The 18469-nt window shown below is 39.4% G+C and overlaps 1 protein-coding gene across 2 annotated transcripts in view; it reads right to left on the bottom strand.

The window, feature by feature from the left end:
* STIL (STIL centriolar assembly protein) overlaps window positions 1-18391 on the bottom strand; it is a 40957-nt gene extending 22566 nt beyond the window's left edge. Inside the window, exons 1-6 of one of the 2 annotated variants that reach the window (XM_054979586.1) lie at window positions 18171-18391; window positions 14933-15042; window positions 12904-13019; window positions 4123-4310; window positions 3477-3724; window positions 27-110 (exon numbers count right to left, since the gene is read on the bottom strand). In XM_054979586.1, coding sequence (XP_054835561.1) covers window positions 27-110; window positions 3477-3724; window positions 4123-4310; window positions 12904-13019; window positions 14933-15024 — 728 coding nt within the window. In that variant the 5' untranslated portion in view covers window positions 15025-15042; window positions 18171-18391. Of the gene's footprint in view, window positions 1-26; window positions 111-3476; window positions 3725-4122; window positions 4311-12903; window positions 13020-14932; window positions 15043-16560; window positions 16665-18170 lie in introns of those variants that run through there. The other variant, XM_054979585.1, reaches the window with a different exon arrangement.
* Window positions 18392-18469: the final 78 nt, after the last annotated feature.

Genomic DNA, 18469 nt, shown 5'->3' with positions numbered 1-18469 from the left:
AAGAAAGAATACAGAAAAATACTTACATGCCAATCAATGGCAATGTGTAAGCTTTGGGGTCAGATTCCAGAACCAAAAGTAGTTTCCTGGTCTGGTCCATTGTAAGATAGCTGTAAGCAAAAATGTACAAATTGTATGCCAATTTACAGATTGATTCTTAAGCTAATAAGTACAAAACTTCAAAAATTATTATTAAAAACATATCCTGTCTCATCACACAAACTGACAAACTCTCAAAGAGGGTTACAACAACTTAAGCACTTACGGTAATATAAAACAATTCCAAAGCCATTAATTAGACTTCAATTTCTCCTTTTACCAGTATCACAAAAAATACAGAACCTATTTCAAAACCATCCAAGGATTACAATTACCATTTTTTGATGAGTTACTGGAACAGAACACTTACAAAGTACTTTCAAAGTATTACATAACACATTATTTTAGCTTTAAACAGAAGTAAACTTTAACACTGGACATCTCTCCAGAATACTATATAAAGGCTTTGGATAGCACTCTTCAGCATATACATGTAATTGAAAAACTGATTTCTGGCACTTGAAAATGTTTCCACTTTTACAGAGGTTTAATAATATAAAGTTAAATACCTTATGCAAAATCAAACGAATGTGATTTGCACGTCAGCCCTAAGCAATGTAACTAGCTTGCATGTACACTAGCTTTATTCTCATCAGAGACTACAGAATTAAACAGTCTCCAGAGGCAGATTTTCACAGTTTTTGAAAATATTTCTGTATGTTTCTATATGGTAGTAACCATAAGTCTTAAGCTGCAAGTGTATTGTCCCATCACAGAGTTTCCATAATAACCACCACCACCACCATGTTGCATTACCATGGAAACTTTTCACAGGATGGCAATCAATCTCTCTCTAATGGCACAGCTTCTAACCTATAAGCTGTGAGCTAACCAAACTGAACTGCAAAGCAGAATTTTTTTTCCCTTTTGAGTATTTCATTTTCTATAATTTGTTTATTTATTCATTCTTTAGAATCTCTTGTCTCTTATATTCAAAAAGACCCCAAATAAATTTCTCTACTGGGACTGTAACAGCTGGTTCAAAGCCACCAAGCAAAAATTGAAGCTTTTTTACTACAAGAATGTCTATATCGGGAACTAATAGATCCATCAACTGTGTTCTTAAATGCTCATATCTTTGACAGAAAAATAAGATGGGCTCCATAGTTTCAACAGAACTAGTTCCACATCCACATAAATGCTCAGAGTAAGGCTTTTTTTGAATAGTGCCTGCTCAGAACAGCAGTGGGTAATACATTAAAGCTGGCTAAAAAGAAGGCTCTTCTATAAACTGAGATGGTTAAGAAATCCATATATGGACAGCAAGAATTTAAATATTTAAACTAGAAAAAAGCAGGAAAACACACATGACAGGCACAAAGTACAGTGCTATTTAGGTCCTACTGGAGATCAGAGAGCAAGTTGTAGAAAGACATAGTTGACAGAAAAGGGTTTTTCAATCCCAGACTCTGAAGTTTGGCATCTACACACCCTAATCATGAATTAACATATGAGTCCCTTAATAACAAACTTAAAAGGCTACTCTTGGGGAGGGACAAAACTAATTTTAATTGGTAACAAATTCCCAGCTCAGCTCTAACAGCAATCCCTGCCATGCAATAGGGGCCATTTATCATTAGCATACATACGAGTAGCTATTGAGGACTTTGCTAGCACAGGTGCATGTGAATTAGGCAACCCAAGCCTGTCAAGAAGATCATTTAAAGATAAAACAAGGAGGGCACCAAAAGATATAAAGATAAAACAAGGAGGGCACCAAAACACATCCTTACTTAACCCCTCTATGCAATTTGAAGAAGTCAGACAACAGTCCCTATTTGTTAATTCGTACTCATGCTTTAGATGTTTCACACAATGAGGATATGAGCCAAAGTAGGCAAGCATCGATACCGTAACTGCCAAGTTTCTGCCATAGTCTATTTCTTGAACTGGGACAAAAGCCATCTTTAAATGCATAAAGGCAACATAAATCGATCCCTTAGAGGACGATGTATATTTTTAATAAGATTGGACCGTACAAAACAATGGTCCAGTGTGGAATAACCCAACCCACTTGCTCAGGTACCAGTACGAAATTTTCTATTATCCAACTGGATAACCTATTTAACAGATAGAATGCATACAATGTAGCCATTACCGAAAGAAGACTGATAGGGCAATAGTTCCCCAATTGTAGTTTGCTGTCTTTCTTATAGATACGAACAATAATTGCTTGTTTCCAACTCTCAGGAATTATACCCGATTTCTTTATTTTTGGGAAGGCCTCCACTAATATAAGGCCCAACAGCTGATCTTATTACAAAAGAAATCTGGAGGTGAAAAATCAGGACAAAGGCCGTCCCTGATTTCAATTCATTGATCAAATTTTCTATTTCCAATGCAGAAACTTTGGGCCAGGATGCTAAATTTTGGACACGAATTTGAGGTAGAACAGTTGTTGGGTATGACTGCATGAAATGTACTCACTTTTGAGAACAGAGCTCCCCACTCGCTTTAGCGAACAGGGACCAAATTGTTTTGTCTTTTTTCCTAGAAGTGTCAATATGAAGATCCCACTCTTTTTGAGTATACTGCTGTTTTTTTAAAAAAAATTAATTAAATTTCTATATTTTCTTTTAAGTTGAAGTAAAAATCTTAAATGTTCAGAGTTTCCAGAGAACCCAAAATTCCTGCCAGATCTTTGCATAGCCTTTCTTAACTGGCAACATTCCCAGTCATACCAAGCATGCTTCCCCTTAAGTTGGGAGGGGCACGTGGATCCTTCAAATAATATTTTGTTTTCAAAGCAACAGATGGATTGGAAGCGTTAACTATTTCAAGAATCAGTCTCTTTTAAAGATTCAAACAAAATATCAACCTCCATTCCACACTGAAGAGTATGGAAATAAGCAGAAGCTGTGTGTCAATCAATACGGCAAGGAGATTTTGAATATCATTGCCTCTGCCTGGAGAAGCTATCATTTATTTATTTAAATTAATTTATTATTTATCATGTGGGAAATGTTCAAACACTTTCTACATAACAAACATTTTTAAAAATCTGCCCTGCAAGAATCAGTCTTAAATGTTCTATAAGTGGCTGCCAATGCAAAAACAGTCCTAGAATACATGCAGTGTTGCATATTCCAGTCAAAACTGATGAAGATATCCACAAGACACTGTTTCTGACATATCAGACCATTCCATTAAAAGTTAAGAACTGCCATTCACTAATCATTTACACAAAAAATCAGGATTCATTTCTCATATGACTGACTGAAAAGAAAGAAGAGGTAAGAAGCTATACAATGTGATCTAGTTTCTGCCATTATGTCAGTGTCCTTAGAAAACATGCATTGATACAGTCTTCTCCAGCTCAAATAAGCAGAAGCTATGTGTAAACAACTGAAATTTCCAGATATGATCCCTTAACTTACCCACATTTGCAAGTCCCCTGAACTTGTGCAATACTCATATGGCTATTTAAGTTTCTGGCAAGTGCTGTAGGAATGATTGGAACAGAATTCACAGGAGTGTATTTTAAAGTATTAGCCAATGTAACAGCTGCCCAATGAAAGTCAAAGTTTAGATTATCCATATTCTCCGTAGAAGAGATATAAACTCTTAAGGTGAGCAATTTGGAAGGATCCAGAGAGTCACAGCCATTCAAATTCTGTTGAAGTATCTATAGATAAATGTAAACATAATCAAAACCAGTCACAGGTATAGTATTACTAGCATTTGTTTAAGGCTTAGGTAGAATTCTTTCTAGATCTGGCTTCTGCACTTGCCAAGCGAGGGAGCCTCAAATGAAAATAGCATCAAAGAAAGGATATGCAATAGTACAGAGATGCTGTCACTATCTCAAGAAAGAGCACTGTAGTGTCTGAAAGGGGGGGGGAGAGAAAAGGAGATGGACTGAACATCTAGTTTTCCTTTCTGTGTACATATTGAACATAAGTACTAGCACCACATACAGCTTCTCTGCATCGCTCTGCAATTGATTGTGAATAGCAGCTGAATGTTAACAATGCAGGAAATCCAATCTTCAATATTAACCCTTTGGAAAAAGGGAACACTTACCTTAAAAGCCAAGATGAAATCTTCAGAGTTATGTACTATAACATCACTTGAGGAAGAGGCCCAAGCATTTACAGTACATGGAATCAAAAAATCTCCAGGAAGAGGTGCAGTGGGTATTTTCTCCAAACCATCAGTTACTTCACGACCCGGATCAAAACGGTCTATTGTTATAGAAACACCTTTGCAATCTGTGCCATAAAATATCAATGACAATCCATGTCAACACAGAATGCATCCTATGATCACTAACTTCTGATTTCATCAAGAGTAAAAAGAAAAGTTATATCAGGCTTCTGGTCCTAGGTTAAGTTGCTTGATTAAAATATTAAACGTCCTGTAGTCAAAATAAACTATATCCAAAAGGACTGGATGTCTGGGGAGGCACACAGCTCAATGGAAGATGTGTTTACTTCCATGAAGCAGATTTCTGGGTTTAATTGCAAAATATCATGTTGTAGGGCAGGAAAAGACCTTAAAGAAGTTGCTAACTTAAATGGCTGTTTAGAAGCCATCTGCTCCTCCTCTCAGCTACTTACACATGCAGTGACTATTGGCAAGTTCCTCTACATTCAGGGAATTGCCTATGAGGCACTGATATGAAAGTGGTGGGTGTGTGAGCACGAAAAACCAAATCAAGGTGGATAAAAATTAATGTTACTAAATGCAGAGAAAAGATTGTGGGAAGCTAGTTGACCACAGGGCTAGGAAGACAGAAAGCTGAAAAGGCTTGTGCTGAATTTTATGTACTTAAATAACCAGCTAAACCTTGGGCTGCAGGCCTGTAATTGCTCTAGGTTTTGGCAGAACAGCTGCCTGTTTTAGAACATGAATACATAAAGAACTAAATAAAAGTCTAGTTCTCAATGCTTATGCTGAACCCTAAGGGCACAAAGTTGTATAGAAGCTCTAGAGTATGTTCCATGGTACCATTAGCATAGGCTCTAAGAGAGATTCTATAAAAAAAATTTTTTTTATTGGATTAGAAGTCAATATTATGCTCATTACAGTCAATTTCCTTTATATATTCCAATTCTAACCCCCTCCCTTTCCCCCCCTTTTGTTGACTTCCAAAAGTTTTCCAACCCCTTATCCATTTTCCCCTACTCATTTCAAACTTATTTTATTCTGTTAAACATATACTTTCACTCTCTTCTAAGCTTATCTATTATAACACAGTGTTATCTCTATTCCCTTTCCCACTTAACTTATCCACTAAATATTACATTCCTGGCATGTATTCTTTAATAATAATAATCTTTTATCTAATTTTTGTACTCTATACTCTACCTTACACATTCTAATCTCATCAATGTGGGACAGACAATTTGTCCCTCATTCTACATAATTTTAAGTACTTCTATAAACATTATATATATTCAATATAAGTCAATCAATTTAACTTATACTCTATATGTTATTCTTTACTTCCTTCTACATATCTTATATTCATTCTATTTGGATTATATAGTTTCTCCATTATACAGTTATCTGCCAGAAATAAAATTAGTTAATTTCTATCCTTATAATTCTTATAATAACACCTCTAATACTTAATACTATATATAATAGTCAAATAAAATAGTTGCTTAGAATTTCTCCTTTAACTTTCCTCCCCCCGGTAAAGTCACTTCCCTCTTCTTTTATTGTGTTTCAGTAATTTTCAAACTGCCACAGTTCTCCTCCCACCTCCCATTTTTTCACCAAATATTGTTTCAGCTTCTCCCAATCCATGTTAAACTGTCCTGGATCAAGGTCTCTCAATTTCCTTGTCATTTTGTCCATTTCCGCCATGTACAGCTATTTATAAATCCAGTCCTCGATAGTTGGCACTTCTTGTACTTTCCACTTTTGCGCATACAAAAGTCTAGCCGCTGCTGTCATGTAAAATAACAATGTCCTGTATTGTGCTGGAATATCCTCCATTCCCAAGTTCAGTAGCAGGAGTTCTGGGTTCTTATTAACTTGAAATTGTAAAATCTCACTTATCACTCTTATTATTTCCCCCCAGTACTGCCTAGCTACCTCACAAGTCCACCACATGTGGTACAGAGATCCTTCATGCTTTTTACATTTCCAGCATTTATTAGACGTATTCAAATTCCCTAGCGCAATTTTCTTTGGTGTCAGATACCAACGATAAATCATTTTGTAGACGTTCTCTTTAATGTTAGTGCATGTCGTGATCTTCAACGTATTTTTCCACAAGTATTCCCACGCTTCCATTGTTATTTCTTTATTAAAGTTTATAGCCCACTTCACCATTTGCACTTTAACTATCTCATCTTCTGTGTACCATTTTAGCAACACTTTATAAGTCTTAGAGATTTCCTTTTTGTCCTCTTGTAGAATTTCCTCCTCTATTTCCGAATTCTCCATTCTTACCCCTCCCTTCACACAGTCCGAATTATAAAGATCTCTCATCTGTCTATATTGAAACCAATCGTAACTTGGAGACAACTCATCTTGCGTCTTTATTCTTATAGAACATTCTATTCGTGTTATCTCCTTGTACGTTAAGCGCTGTTGTTCATTATCGACAGTTCTCAGATCTATTACTTCGTATGGAACCACCCAGGAGGGAATTCCTTCCTGCAGGTAATCTCTGTACTTCTTCCAAATTGTGAAGAGGCTTCTCCGAATATAATGGTGTAAAAACATAGAATCTGCTTTTACTTTGTCATACCACAGATATGCATGCCATCCAAATATTTTTTTATATCCTTCTAAGGCTAGTAATTTGCGATTTTTCAGCGTCATCCAGTCTTTCAACCACACCAAACAGATTGCGTCATAGTAGAGTCTTAGATTGGGCAGTTGCATTCCACCTCTCTCTTTTACGTCCTGTAATACTTTCATTTTCACTCGAGGCTTCTTGCCTGCCCAAACAAAGTCCGATATTTTCCTCTGCCATTTTTCAAACTGCTTAGAATCCCGAATAATTGGTATTGTTTGTAACAGAAACATCACTCTTGGCAACACATTCATCTTAACTACTGCAATTCTTCCCAACCATGACAAATTCAGTCTGTTCCATTTAATCAAATCTTGCTCTGAGTCCACAATTTCTCATAATTATTCATAAATAGATCTATATTCTTTGCAGTCAGTTCAATTCCAAGATATTTCACCTTACTTGTTACTTCACAGTCTGTTATTTCCGTTAGTAGCTGTTGTTTTTGTTTAGTCATATTTTTACATAATATCTTTGACTTTTTTTGTTTACATAAAATCCTGCCAAATCTCCGAATTCCTTAATTTTTTCCATTACCTTTGGCATGTTCTCAATTGGATCTTCCACAATTAACATTATGTCATCCGCAAATGCTCTGACCTTATAGGAAAAGTCTTTTATTTTTATTCCACGGATTGCATTATCTTCTCGAATCTGTATCATCAATATTTCCAAAACCAAAATAAACAACAGTGGAGACAACGGGCAACCTTGTCTTGTGCCTTTACCTATAATCAGTTTCTTAGTCACCTCGTCATTCACCACAATTGCTGCACTCTGGTCTCTATAGATTTCTCTCACTGCTCTTATGAATCTTTCCCCCATTTGTAGCTGCTCCATAGTGGCAAACATAAAATCCCAGTTCAAATTGTCAAATGCTTTTTCAGCGTCTACAAAGAAGAAACCAACCTCCTTATCACAACGCTTGTCATAGTATTCAATAGCATTTATAACTGTCCTTAAAATTGTCTCTGATTTGTCTGTTTGGTAAAAAACCAGCTTGTTCCTCCCCAATAACTTCGGATAGCCATCCCTTTACTCTTTCCGCCAATATCTTCGCAAAAATTTTATAGTCATTATTGAGTAACAAGATAGGTCTATAATTTTTAACGTTAGTCAAATCTTGTCCTTCTTTAGGGATCAATGATATGTTGATATGGCTTCCAAGTATCTGGGATCCTTTGATCTCTCATAACACCATTGATCACTTCTTTTAGGAATGGCACCAGTTCATTGGCCACTACCTTGTAAAATTTAGCTGTAAGTCCATCAGGTCCTGGCACCTTTCCCAGATTTGTTGACTGTATTGCCTTCCTTATCTCTTCCTCCGTTACTTCACTATTCAGTTTGTCTCTCCATCCTTCCGAAATTACTGGGAGCTTCATTTTCCCCAAATATGTTGCTATTGAGTCTTTATTCACTTCTTTTTTGTTGTACAATTTAGCATAAAATTTGTAAAAGGCTCTACTAATAGCCGCCTGTTCCAGGTATACTTTATTGTCCTCACATATTTTATTTATTGTCTTCTTCTCCTTTCTCTTCTTCAATTGCCACGCCAGGTATTTCCCAGGTTTATTTGCACCTTCAAATGACTTTTGATTCATTCTCTTAAGATTCCATTCCAGTTCTTTATTATTCATTGCCGTCAACTGCTCTTGAAGGATTTTAATATCCTGGTATATTTTCTTTTTCCCTGGTCTTTTCTTTAATTGTGTTTCTTTGGCTTTTATTTTCTCCATAATCTCCTATCTCTTCTCCTCTCTTTTTCTCCTGGCTCTTCCATTTAAGTCCATTAGTATGCCTCTAATTACTGCTTTATAGGTATCCCATACCTTACTGGTTGGTACTTCTCCATTCCTGTTATGTTGTATGAAGAACGTAGTTTCCCTTCTCAACATCTCCATATTTTCTCCCTCTTGTAACAAGTCCTCATTTATTCTCCATCCTTTCCTTTTAGTTCTTTTTCCAAACTTCCACATAATCGGATTATGATTTGAGCCTACCATAGGCATTATTTCCACATCCTTAGTCCAAAGCGCTAAGTCTTTTGAGGCCCAGATCATATCAATTCGTGATAACGTAGAATGTCTCGCGGAGAAAAACGTATATTGTCTGCCTTTGGGATTCTGTCTTCTCCATACATCTTCCAAAGTTTCCTGTTGCGTTAATGCAAAAAAAGTCTTTGGTAATAATCCTCTTTTCTTTTGTACAGTTGCTGATTTTTTATCCTGTTCCAAATTTGTAACTCCATTGAAGTCTCCTGCAAGAATTATCTGGTCATAAGAAAGTTCGTCTAATTGCTTCCTCAAATCCTCAAAGAAGCTTTCTTTTGCTCCATTAGGTGCATAAATTCCAATCACCAACACTCTCTTTAAATTCCATGTACATTCCACTGCTAAAAATCTGGCTTCCACATCTCTCATCACTAGTTTTGGCTGTAGCTCCTCTTTTATATACAATACCACTCCCCTTTTTTTCTTTTTTGAGGCCGCTACAAAGTCATTGCCCAATTTATTCAATTTAAGATATTTTACATCCTGCTTTCTAATATGAGTCTCTTGCAACACACAATATCACATTTTTGTTTTAATAGCCAGTGGAAAATACTTTTTCTCTTATTCGGTGAATTAAGTCCGTTTACATTCCAAGATAAAACTTCACACTCCATATTCACAACCTTGTTGTTGGTAAGTCCTTTTCATTGTCCCTCAAGAACTTTTCCATTTCTAATTCAGATCTGATGCGCTTTTTCACTCCTCCAAATTCAAAGGACATTCCTTCTGGTAATTCCCATCTGTACCTTATTTTCATGTCCTTCAGAATCTGGACTAAGGCTTTATATTTTTTCCGATCTAGCAACACCGATCTGGGTAGTTCCTTCATAATAATAACCGTCTTGCCATCAACCTCCAATGGGTCTTGAAATTGTTTACTCACAATTGTTTCTCTTATGTTTCTAGTCGTGAATTGCACAATCACGTCTCTTGGTAATTTCCTCTGGGTTGCAAATTTTGAATTTATTCGGTACACCACATCTAGGATAGCCACAGTTTCCTCCTCCTCCTTTCCCAGGTATTCAGCTAACACCTCGGTAATCTGTTCTTGGGCTGTCTTTCCTTCCACTTCCGGCAAGCCGCGAAACCTCAGCTGCTTCTCCATATGCTTGCTCTCCGCAACTGCCATTCTTCCCCTCATCGCCCTCATCTCTGTTCGTTGCGTGTCTGCTAGGTTCTCCACCGCATTTTCCACAACATTGACTCTTTGCTGTGTCCCCTGCAAGTCGTTTTGTATTGTTTCCATTCCCTTCTTCACTTCTGCCAGTTCATTCTTTACTGTCTCTTTAACCTCTTTCACCAGCTCAGGTTTCATATCCTTGAGTTCCTTAATCGCTTCTGAGAGTTTTTATCCAAGTTCTCTATCGCCGTTTGCCACTCTTTTTTCGACATCGTGAGGCTTGCTTTACCTCGCTCCCACGAGTCCGCTCGCTTCCTTAACTCCGTGGCGCTTGGCTTAATGTCCTTTTTAATTTAAATGTCCTGGTCTTTTTGCAAAAGAGTCGTTTAGAAAGTCCAAAATGTCGGGCGTCTTTTCTCTATGGTTTCTCTATAGTTTTTGTAATCCAATATGGCTTACTTCCTCTTCCGCTGAAGCCGCAGTTCTTCCCCTTTCAAAGATGGCGATTCCCTTCTTCCTGTCATCCGGTAAGGGCCGCTTCTCTCCAGCAACTCTATCACTGTTACGTATTTCCTGTTTCCCGACTTCCCACAGCAGTTCTCACGATGGTAAAACTTTCTCACAGCCTGTTATTTCCTTGTAACCACAGGTATGTAAAATAATAGTCCAATTTCTTTAATAACTCCGTTTAACTTAATCCTTTTTCTAATATAATTCTTGCCGGATCCTCCCCTCCTTATAATCAATCTGTTGCAGTTTAAAAGTCTACTTTAATACTTCTTTACTTTAAGTATTCTGTCCCGTTTCCAGAGATAGTGATCTTTACCTTCTCAAGCACTTTTCATGGGTTGTAATCGCTGTTTCAATCTCAAATTCCCTTCAGATCTTGTCCCTGTTGAGGCTTGGGCATGTAGGTCTTATGCCAACCGCACTGGCTCCAGGACTGCCGCAGAGATTTTAGCCGACCTGTCTTCGGGTGGGACCTCAAGGGATGGGAGAGAGTCCGTTGCGCAGGACCCCCCCTCGCCCGAGATCAACGCGCCCTGAGGTTCTTAAGCGTTCGATGCCTGTTCTCCGCCTGAGAACAGTTGGCCACGGGCTTTTTTTTTTTACCCCGCCGGCCGTCAAAATGGCAGCCCGGTCAGCTCAGTACTTAGAGCTGCGTTAGACCTCCATGGATCCCAAACCGGAAGTCCCCCCCAAACCAGAAGTCCCCGGCTCTAAGAGAGATTCTAGATACACAATTATCAGGTGAAAACACAATTCAGTACTAGAGCACATGCATGACTAAAGATTCAACTACTTTCCCTACCTGAAAGGGCCTTAAATGATAAGTCTAAGAAAGACCCCAGCTAAGACCTTGAAAAGTTGCTTCAAATTAAAGAAAACAATATTGGGGTAGATCAGAGGTCTCCAAAAAGTAGCTCATGAGCTATTGGTAGCTTGTACAGCCATTAAAAGAAAGAAAGAAAGATTGCAAAAAGATCTGCTCTAGACTTTTTATAAAAAGCATTTTTATTTCATAGGTTTTTTTGTGCTTCTTAATCAATAGGTTCATTTCTGTGCTCTTCCTTGTCCATGTTGGGTTTCCAGAACAGAACAAAACTTGATAACTCACTGGACGCAGAAGTAGCTTGTAATATTTTTCATTATTCAGAAATGGTTCTGATGAAAGGAAAAATTGGTGACCTCTAGGTTGTATCAATCAATCGTCTGCCAATACACAGCCCTTTTGTATGTTCACTATTCCTTGGTATTAATAACAAGGTAATCTATATATATAAAGACAAGTATCCTGACTGACTCATCAATGCCCAGCCCAAACCCCTGGACCTAGAAACATGAAATTTGGGGAGAACATTCCTTTCATGATGTAAACACCTACTAAGAAGGGATTTTAAGAAATTCACCCCTTAAGGGGGTAAAAAGGGGTAAAATGTGTTTTCCCAAAGGGATACAGCTTCCCTGTGTGCTGCTACCTGCTTGCATTCCCATCCACTGCCAGCTGGGCCACATTTTCCTGATGCCTTTCAAGGTCATTCGCATATGTGGGCTGACTGGGGATCCCAATAGTCCACACCTCATCCCCTCCCCCAGAGACAGCTGGAACACAGAGGTTATTTGTATATGTGGCCTGATTGGTCCTCACCCCCCACATTCTAAACCGTATGCAGTTGCTATTGGGAGACATTGAATATCTTGGGATAAAATGCACCTCCCAGTCTTTCCCAAAAACTTCACTAGAGCTGCCAATCTCCCTGTGGAGCCTGGCTTTCCTGTGTGGCTGGCAGGCTCCTGTCTGCTTGCATCCCTCTCTCTCTGATTGGTCAGCTGTGGAACTCTGTGTTCTGAGGTAAAAATCAGGTAAAGGAAACTGCAGGCAGTTAAATACCATAGCAAAGCACGGGTATTAAGCTAGTAATGTTATAAAAGACACAACTGGGACGCTCTCCCATTTAACAAAAAATGAAAACATTGGCAAATAGCTATTCTAACAACATATTTAATTAAAACATTTATACACCACCTTTCTCCCAAAATAGGGTCCCCAAGGAAGCAAATATGAAAACATTTAAATACTAAAGTAACATTTAAAATGTATGTAAGTACAATGAAAACATAAACATATAACCACACACACACATACTAGAGAGGGTGACAATAAGACTTTACTGGGGGTACAGCAAATGAAACAAAAAAGTCTTCATGGACTTATGGAAGACAATGACAGAGGGAGACAGGTGAATCTCCCTGGGGAGGGAGTTCCAAAGTTTCAGCACCATGACTGAGAAGGCCCTTTCTCGAGTCTACCACCCATTTAGCCTCTGAAGATAACAGTAGTGGACAGGTAGGTTCATATGGGAGACGGTTGTTACCTTCATCTATTACAAGAGTTCCAACTAGAAAACAGGTGAACGGTTTTCTTCGACTTTGCTTAGCATGACGATGGGCAAGTCGCAGAGTTTTTTCAGTCACAAATAACTTAGGATTCCTGAAGAGAGAATGGGAGATAAAGGAAACACTGAAGTAGTAAAAAAAAAGGAAACAATTCTCCTTTGATTATCTCCATGTAAATTTATGCCATTCCTTCATCCTTAAACAGCAGAAATGGCACCAGAGGCATTTTTAAAATTAAAAAAATAACTAGTTTATTTTGGAGGGGAAAGCTCAGGTGAAATCAGGGATTGAACATGTCAGTTGTAAGGAGCAGGCCTTGTTCTACCTAATACATAGTAAAACTTTGGTTCAGGCTCCATGTCCTGCAAGAAATCTTACTAGGGCCGTTTACCTTACCGGGAAAGGCACAGGCTCTGTTAATTAGCTGCACCTGGGCTGCTTTCTTCTCCTGAGAGTGACCTTGGGAAGGCTAGTGCTTGGTGTTCTCAGCTCTAGCCATATTCCTTAAACTTTCACAGGGATGTATGGTCTAATTAACAAGTTGAGCCCTGAGTGGGCTGATGCCCCCTCCAGATTTTAAGAAGCCTCTTTGTATCTAGGCAGTTTTTCCACTCTTGACCAGCCTTGCTACCTTGCAGCCATTATCAGTTATCTGCAATTTGAAGAAGAGCTTCTCAACTGCTGCATGTCATCTCCAGGATGCCTAGAGTGAGCTGGCCTTGGAACCAACTCAGAGAAAGCTTAGTCAGTTAGTCAGCAAGTAGTATTTTAGCCAGTTAGAACATATTTAAGATCAGCAAGCTATTGTTTTTTGCCTTGCCTAAATGCTTTCATGAGCGATTTCTGCCTTGCACACGCTCCTATGTTTTTTCTTTAATAAACTCTGATAATATATTTTACCAGCCAGTGTCCAATGTTGTTTGCTAAGGAGGTACACGCTCAAAAGAACTCAGGAGGCTGGAGTGCTTCAAAATAAATGACCAGAGCTCTTACAGGCTCCTAGGAGACCTAAAGTGGCCAAGAGAGCTGTCAGGGATGGGGGATGAGAGTCTCTGGGTTGATACATCAAATAAATAAATAAATAAATATATTTGATGTATCAACCCATACATACATATACATACATATATATATATATATAAACCCATACATATATATATGTATGTATGTATGAGAGGTAAAATCACAACATGCAGAGACTTTAGTTCTTATGCTCTTCACAGATACTTCACAGATACTTAAAGGCTTATACTTTTAGTATTCTCTTTCTCCTTTGGAGTTAGGAATGCTGGTATCCACTTTCTAGTATCCCAACCCCCTTCTCTCCAAACACCAGTGCTTTCCTTCAGTTGTTAACTAAATCTGAAGGTCTCCGCAAGCAGTTTCCAATCTCACCTGACCAGGGACCTCTTCACTCTCCAGAGCTTCACTACCCTGTTTGACAGGGTAGGGAAAATCTCTCCTCTGAAGATCTATCCCTTTTCCTTGGCCCAATTGGGAGTCTACACCTACTTCCCAAACTTCCTTGCCAACTTTTCCTCAGTTCTCCTGTTGTTAAACTGCTCTCAGGACTCTGTCTTCCAGCTCTCTTCACACTTGAATGCTCTCAGCTAGAGCTGAAATCAGATCCTCCTCTTCCCAGCTCATGCTACCCAATCAGATGTCTTGGAGTAGCCTGTCACACAAGGTTCTGTTTCTGTAAAGAATTAAGCCTTAACAATCCTGCAGTTGTGTGTACAGCACTTCCAGGCTCTTAAAAATGTTCAGTCCATCACAACATTGTTCTTAGTTCACTTCCTAATCATAACTGAAAATAAACTTGATTGGCTTCACTGCACAAAGTATTTTCAGGGAAAGTGGCTCCTTCCCACATTCCCTTCGCTTCAGCAGTTCTTTTTTTGACCCTCGGAAAGTTTATTCCTGCAATCACAGAACCCACATACTGCACCAAGGAAACATCAAAAGACTTTAAACAACAGCATGGACTTAAATTTGACTATGTCATACCTATGATAACTTAGGTGGGAGCCAATGCTTTCTCCAATAGGTGCTGGATTCCAGAGTGCACGTTTTGATGGAGGAAAGCTGAAGGGTACCATTTTCCCCTGAAACAACGGCTGAAAGAAAAACAATCACAAGTTTACTGCTTTTTTATTTGGTCAGAGGTGAAGGCTAACAGTTTATTTATCTGTTACTTGTAGTCTCCTTTCTCCCCGAGACTCAAAACTTTACACAATCCAGGTCAATGCATGTTTGCAAGTTTAACCATTCCATGGTTAAGGAGCACAAAGGCAGATTTCCCCCAATTATGACAGAAAAGGAAGATCATTATTTCTATTTTATGCATATTAGTGTTTTATCCCCTCCCAATTTAAAAATAAAAAATGCACTTTTTATACTCTTTCTTAAAAATAGTCATCTGCAAAAATTAGTTACTACTTTGAAACTACCAATCATGTTTAAAATTGTTTTAGCAATAGCATTTATTTATTAACACTCATTACCATTCTCCAAATCTAGGTTCATCCTTTCCACAACTCCAATTTCCTTAGACTACCAAATGAATTTTAAAAAAAGTTTGACATATTTGATAGAGGATTCAAACCACCTTCTAGTTTTAATATCAGGAAAGAAGTGGCCTGTTTCTTCCTACTGAGCACATCTAAAAAGTTACCACCCTGTAGACTTAGAAGAAGAGCTGTGAGGAAACTAGAAAAGATCCTTAAAGGTAAAGATGTCTCTCTGGGGACCAAGATCAAATTAATTCAAATAATGGTATTCCTCATTATGACATATGGATGTGAAAGTTGGACAACGAAGAACGCTGACAGGAAAAAAATTGAGTCATTTGAAATGCGGTGCTAGAGGGAGAGTTTTGCAAATACCATGGATGGCCAAAAAGACAAATAAGTGGGTTCTAGATCAAATCAAGCCTGAATTCTCCCTAGAAGCTAAAATGACAAAACTGAGGCAATCATACTTTGGTCACATTATGAGAAGACAAGATTATCTGGAAAGTCAATAATGCTAGGGAAAGTAGAAGGCAAAAGGAAAAGAGGCCTAAAATGAGATGGCTTGACTCAATAAAAGATACCACGTCCTCCAGGTTGCAGGATCTGAGCAAGTCTGTTAATGACAGGATGTTCTGGAGGTCCTTCATTCATAGCGTCGCCATTGGTCAAAAGGTGACTTGACCGCACATAACACACACAATTCAAATCACAAAATCCTCATAAACACAAGAAAGAAACAGATCTAAGAATTCTGACGATATTTATACAATGTGACAAAACTGAACTTAATTCATGGCAGAGTTCAGCTCTGTACTTGGCTCGCCTATGCCCCAAATCAGCGCAGTAGTCAGAGGAACAGGGACATAAAAATACTATACACTGAATTTCAGCTTGAAATGCAGCTGTCAAAGGCAGAGGAGCCCGGAGGAAGACCCCCCCCTCCCCGCCCTTTTTCCCTGCAATTAGAAGTCGCTAATATCGGCGAAGAACCTAGTAACAAGCAACAGAAGAGAACGTCAGGGCAGGCGTGAGACAAAGAGAAGAGTTTAGCTATATGGACAGAAACTCATGAGAGAAAAACCACCCGGAAAGGGGGGAACCGGCAGAGGCTCCCTCACTCACCCCACGGCTCTCTTCAGAGGTTCGCTTCCATGCACCGGTCGAGACCTCGCAAGAAGTACCAGTTCGCAACTGAATTCCTACTTCTCACTATTGTGGCGGCTCCAATGGCGGTACTATCAACCAATGGGAACTCGCCAGGGCTATGGCTCTAGCCACCCAACCACAATATTGTATTCCGCACACTCGCAATTCCTGACGTCACACCAATCACTGCAGCCGCAGCCGCCCAGCTGTTGCTCCATAACCAATCACAAAGTATCCTGTAGAGCAACGGTTCCCTGCGCACCCGCCGAGGGTTGCGGGAGGGATGTTTAAAAACACGGCTTATTTTAAACGGTCGCAGGAAGGGGGTTACTGCGCAAACGCAAAGAAGGCGGAGCGAGAATGGCAGAATTTGTGTTGTCGCTGTAACGGTAGGTTATATTGTGGCTGCCGAAGAGTTATTCAGCCCAGACTTGCGGAATAAAGTTCCACCGAATATCATGGGGCGCTCCCAGATAAATGTCGCATGGACCTAACTCAGCAATAGGTCCTGTTAATTCATGTGCCCCTTACTAACGTAGAATCTCAGGAGTTACATTTCAAAGAAACAATTTGTATGCGTTATTCGGTTATGGTGTAGATCTGATGCTTGTGGGAGACAAGGCAAAATAAAGTGATGCCTTTAGAAAATGTCATATAGACAGACACAAGCAGGAAAGAGGCAAGAGAGCGACCCTTGCTCAATAGTAGAGCATCTGTTTTGCACGCAGAAGTCCCCAGGTTCAGCCCTGACATCTCCAGCCACTGCAGCCGCACCGGCCCAGCGGTTGCTCCATAACATTTCTCAAGGTCATCAGGTAGAATGTGACGTGAAAGATATCACCTTGAAGCCCTGGAGAGCCCTGTCAGAGTAGACAATGTTGATCTCGATGGGCCAAATATCCGATTCAGTATAAGGTAGCTTCAATGTGTTCCTGGAGTGATGCTCACCGAAGGACAGAGAGGGAGGCTGGCAGTTCGATGCCCACGCCTGCTGGCTCCTGGCTATCCTAAATCCCGACGCGGGTACAGAGAAGGTCTAAATGGCTATGAAATGCGGTATCGTTTGAGATGTGTCTGTGAAGCTCAAATGTACCCTTTACAAGTATATTTGGGTTCCGTTGCTGATTATATACAGAGAGAAAGGCAAAGATACATTTAATGTATCCGATTAAGTCCACAGAGTCCCAGAATCAAAAAGAGTCCAGTAGCACCTTTAAGACTAACCAATTTTATTTTAGCATAAGCTTTCGAGAATCAAGTTCTCTTCGTCAGATGCCGCATCTGACGAAGAGAACTTGATTCTCGAAAGCTTATGCTAAAATAAAATTGGTTAGTCTTAAAGGTGCTACTGGACTCTTTTTGATTTTGCTACCACAGACTAACACGGCTAACTTCTCTGCATCAGAGTCCCAGAAGGATTCGCGATCAAAAATTTGAGAACCCATAGAAGGAAGATTGAATCGGTAGTCCCTTTCACGTTGAGATAATTTCTGGATTTTAATGAGAACAGCCATCACCAGTATACAGAGGTTAAAGTTAGCTGTGTTAGTTTAAAGTAATATCTCCAAACAGAAGTAACGTAATACCTTTTATAATAGGACCGACCGAAATAGCATACAACAGCCTGCGGCCTTTTGCGTTCTCCAGAACTTTTCGCAAGGTCATCAGGATGCGTGGATTAAAAGGAAATCACTAAAGCAGTTGCAAAAAGATGGAAGTTACACCTGACACTTCTGCTCATTAATTCTTAACGTCACAGGCCGCCCACCTTCCACTCGCGTTTCGGTACAGCGGAAGTACCTCCCGCCTCGTCCTCGATCCAGGCTACCGCAAGAGCTGGGCCCCGCCCACTCGCCTTCGGGCCCGCCTCTCTTCCTCGACCGCC

This window comes from Eublepharis macularius, chromosome 5 (genome assembly GCF_028583425.1).
Source record: "Eublepharis macularius isolate TG4126 chromosome 5, MPM_Emac_v1.0, whole genome shotgun sequence".
Classification (NCBI taxonomy): domain Eukaryota; kingdom Metazoa; phylum Chordata; class Lepidosauria; order Squamata; family Eublepharidae; genus Eublepharis; species Eublepharis macularius.
Note: the sequence above shows the minus strand (reverse complement) of the source record. Positions and strands in the feature narration are given on the sequence as shown.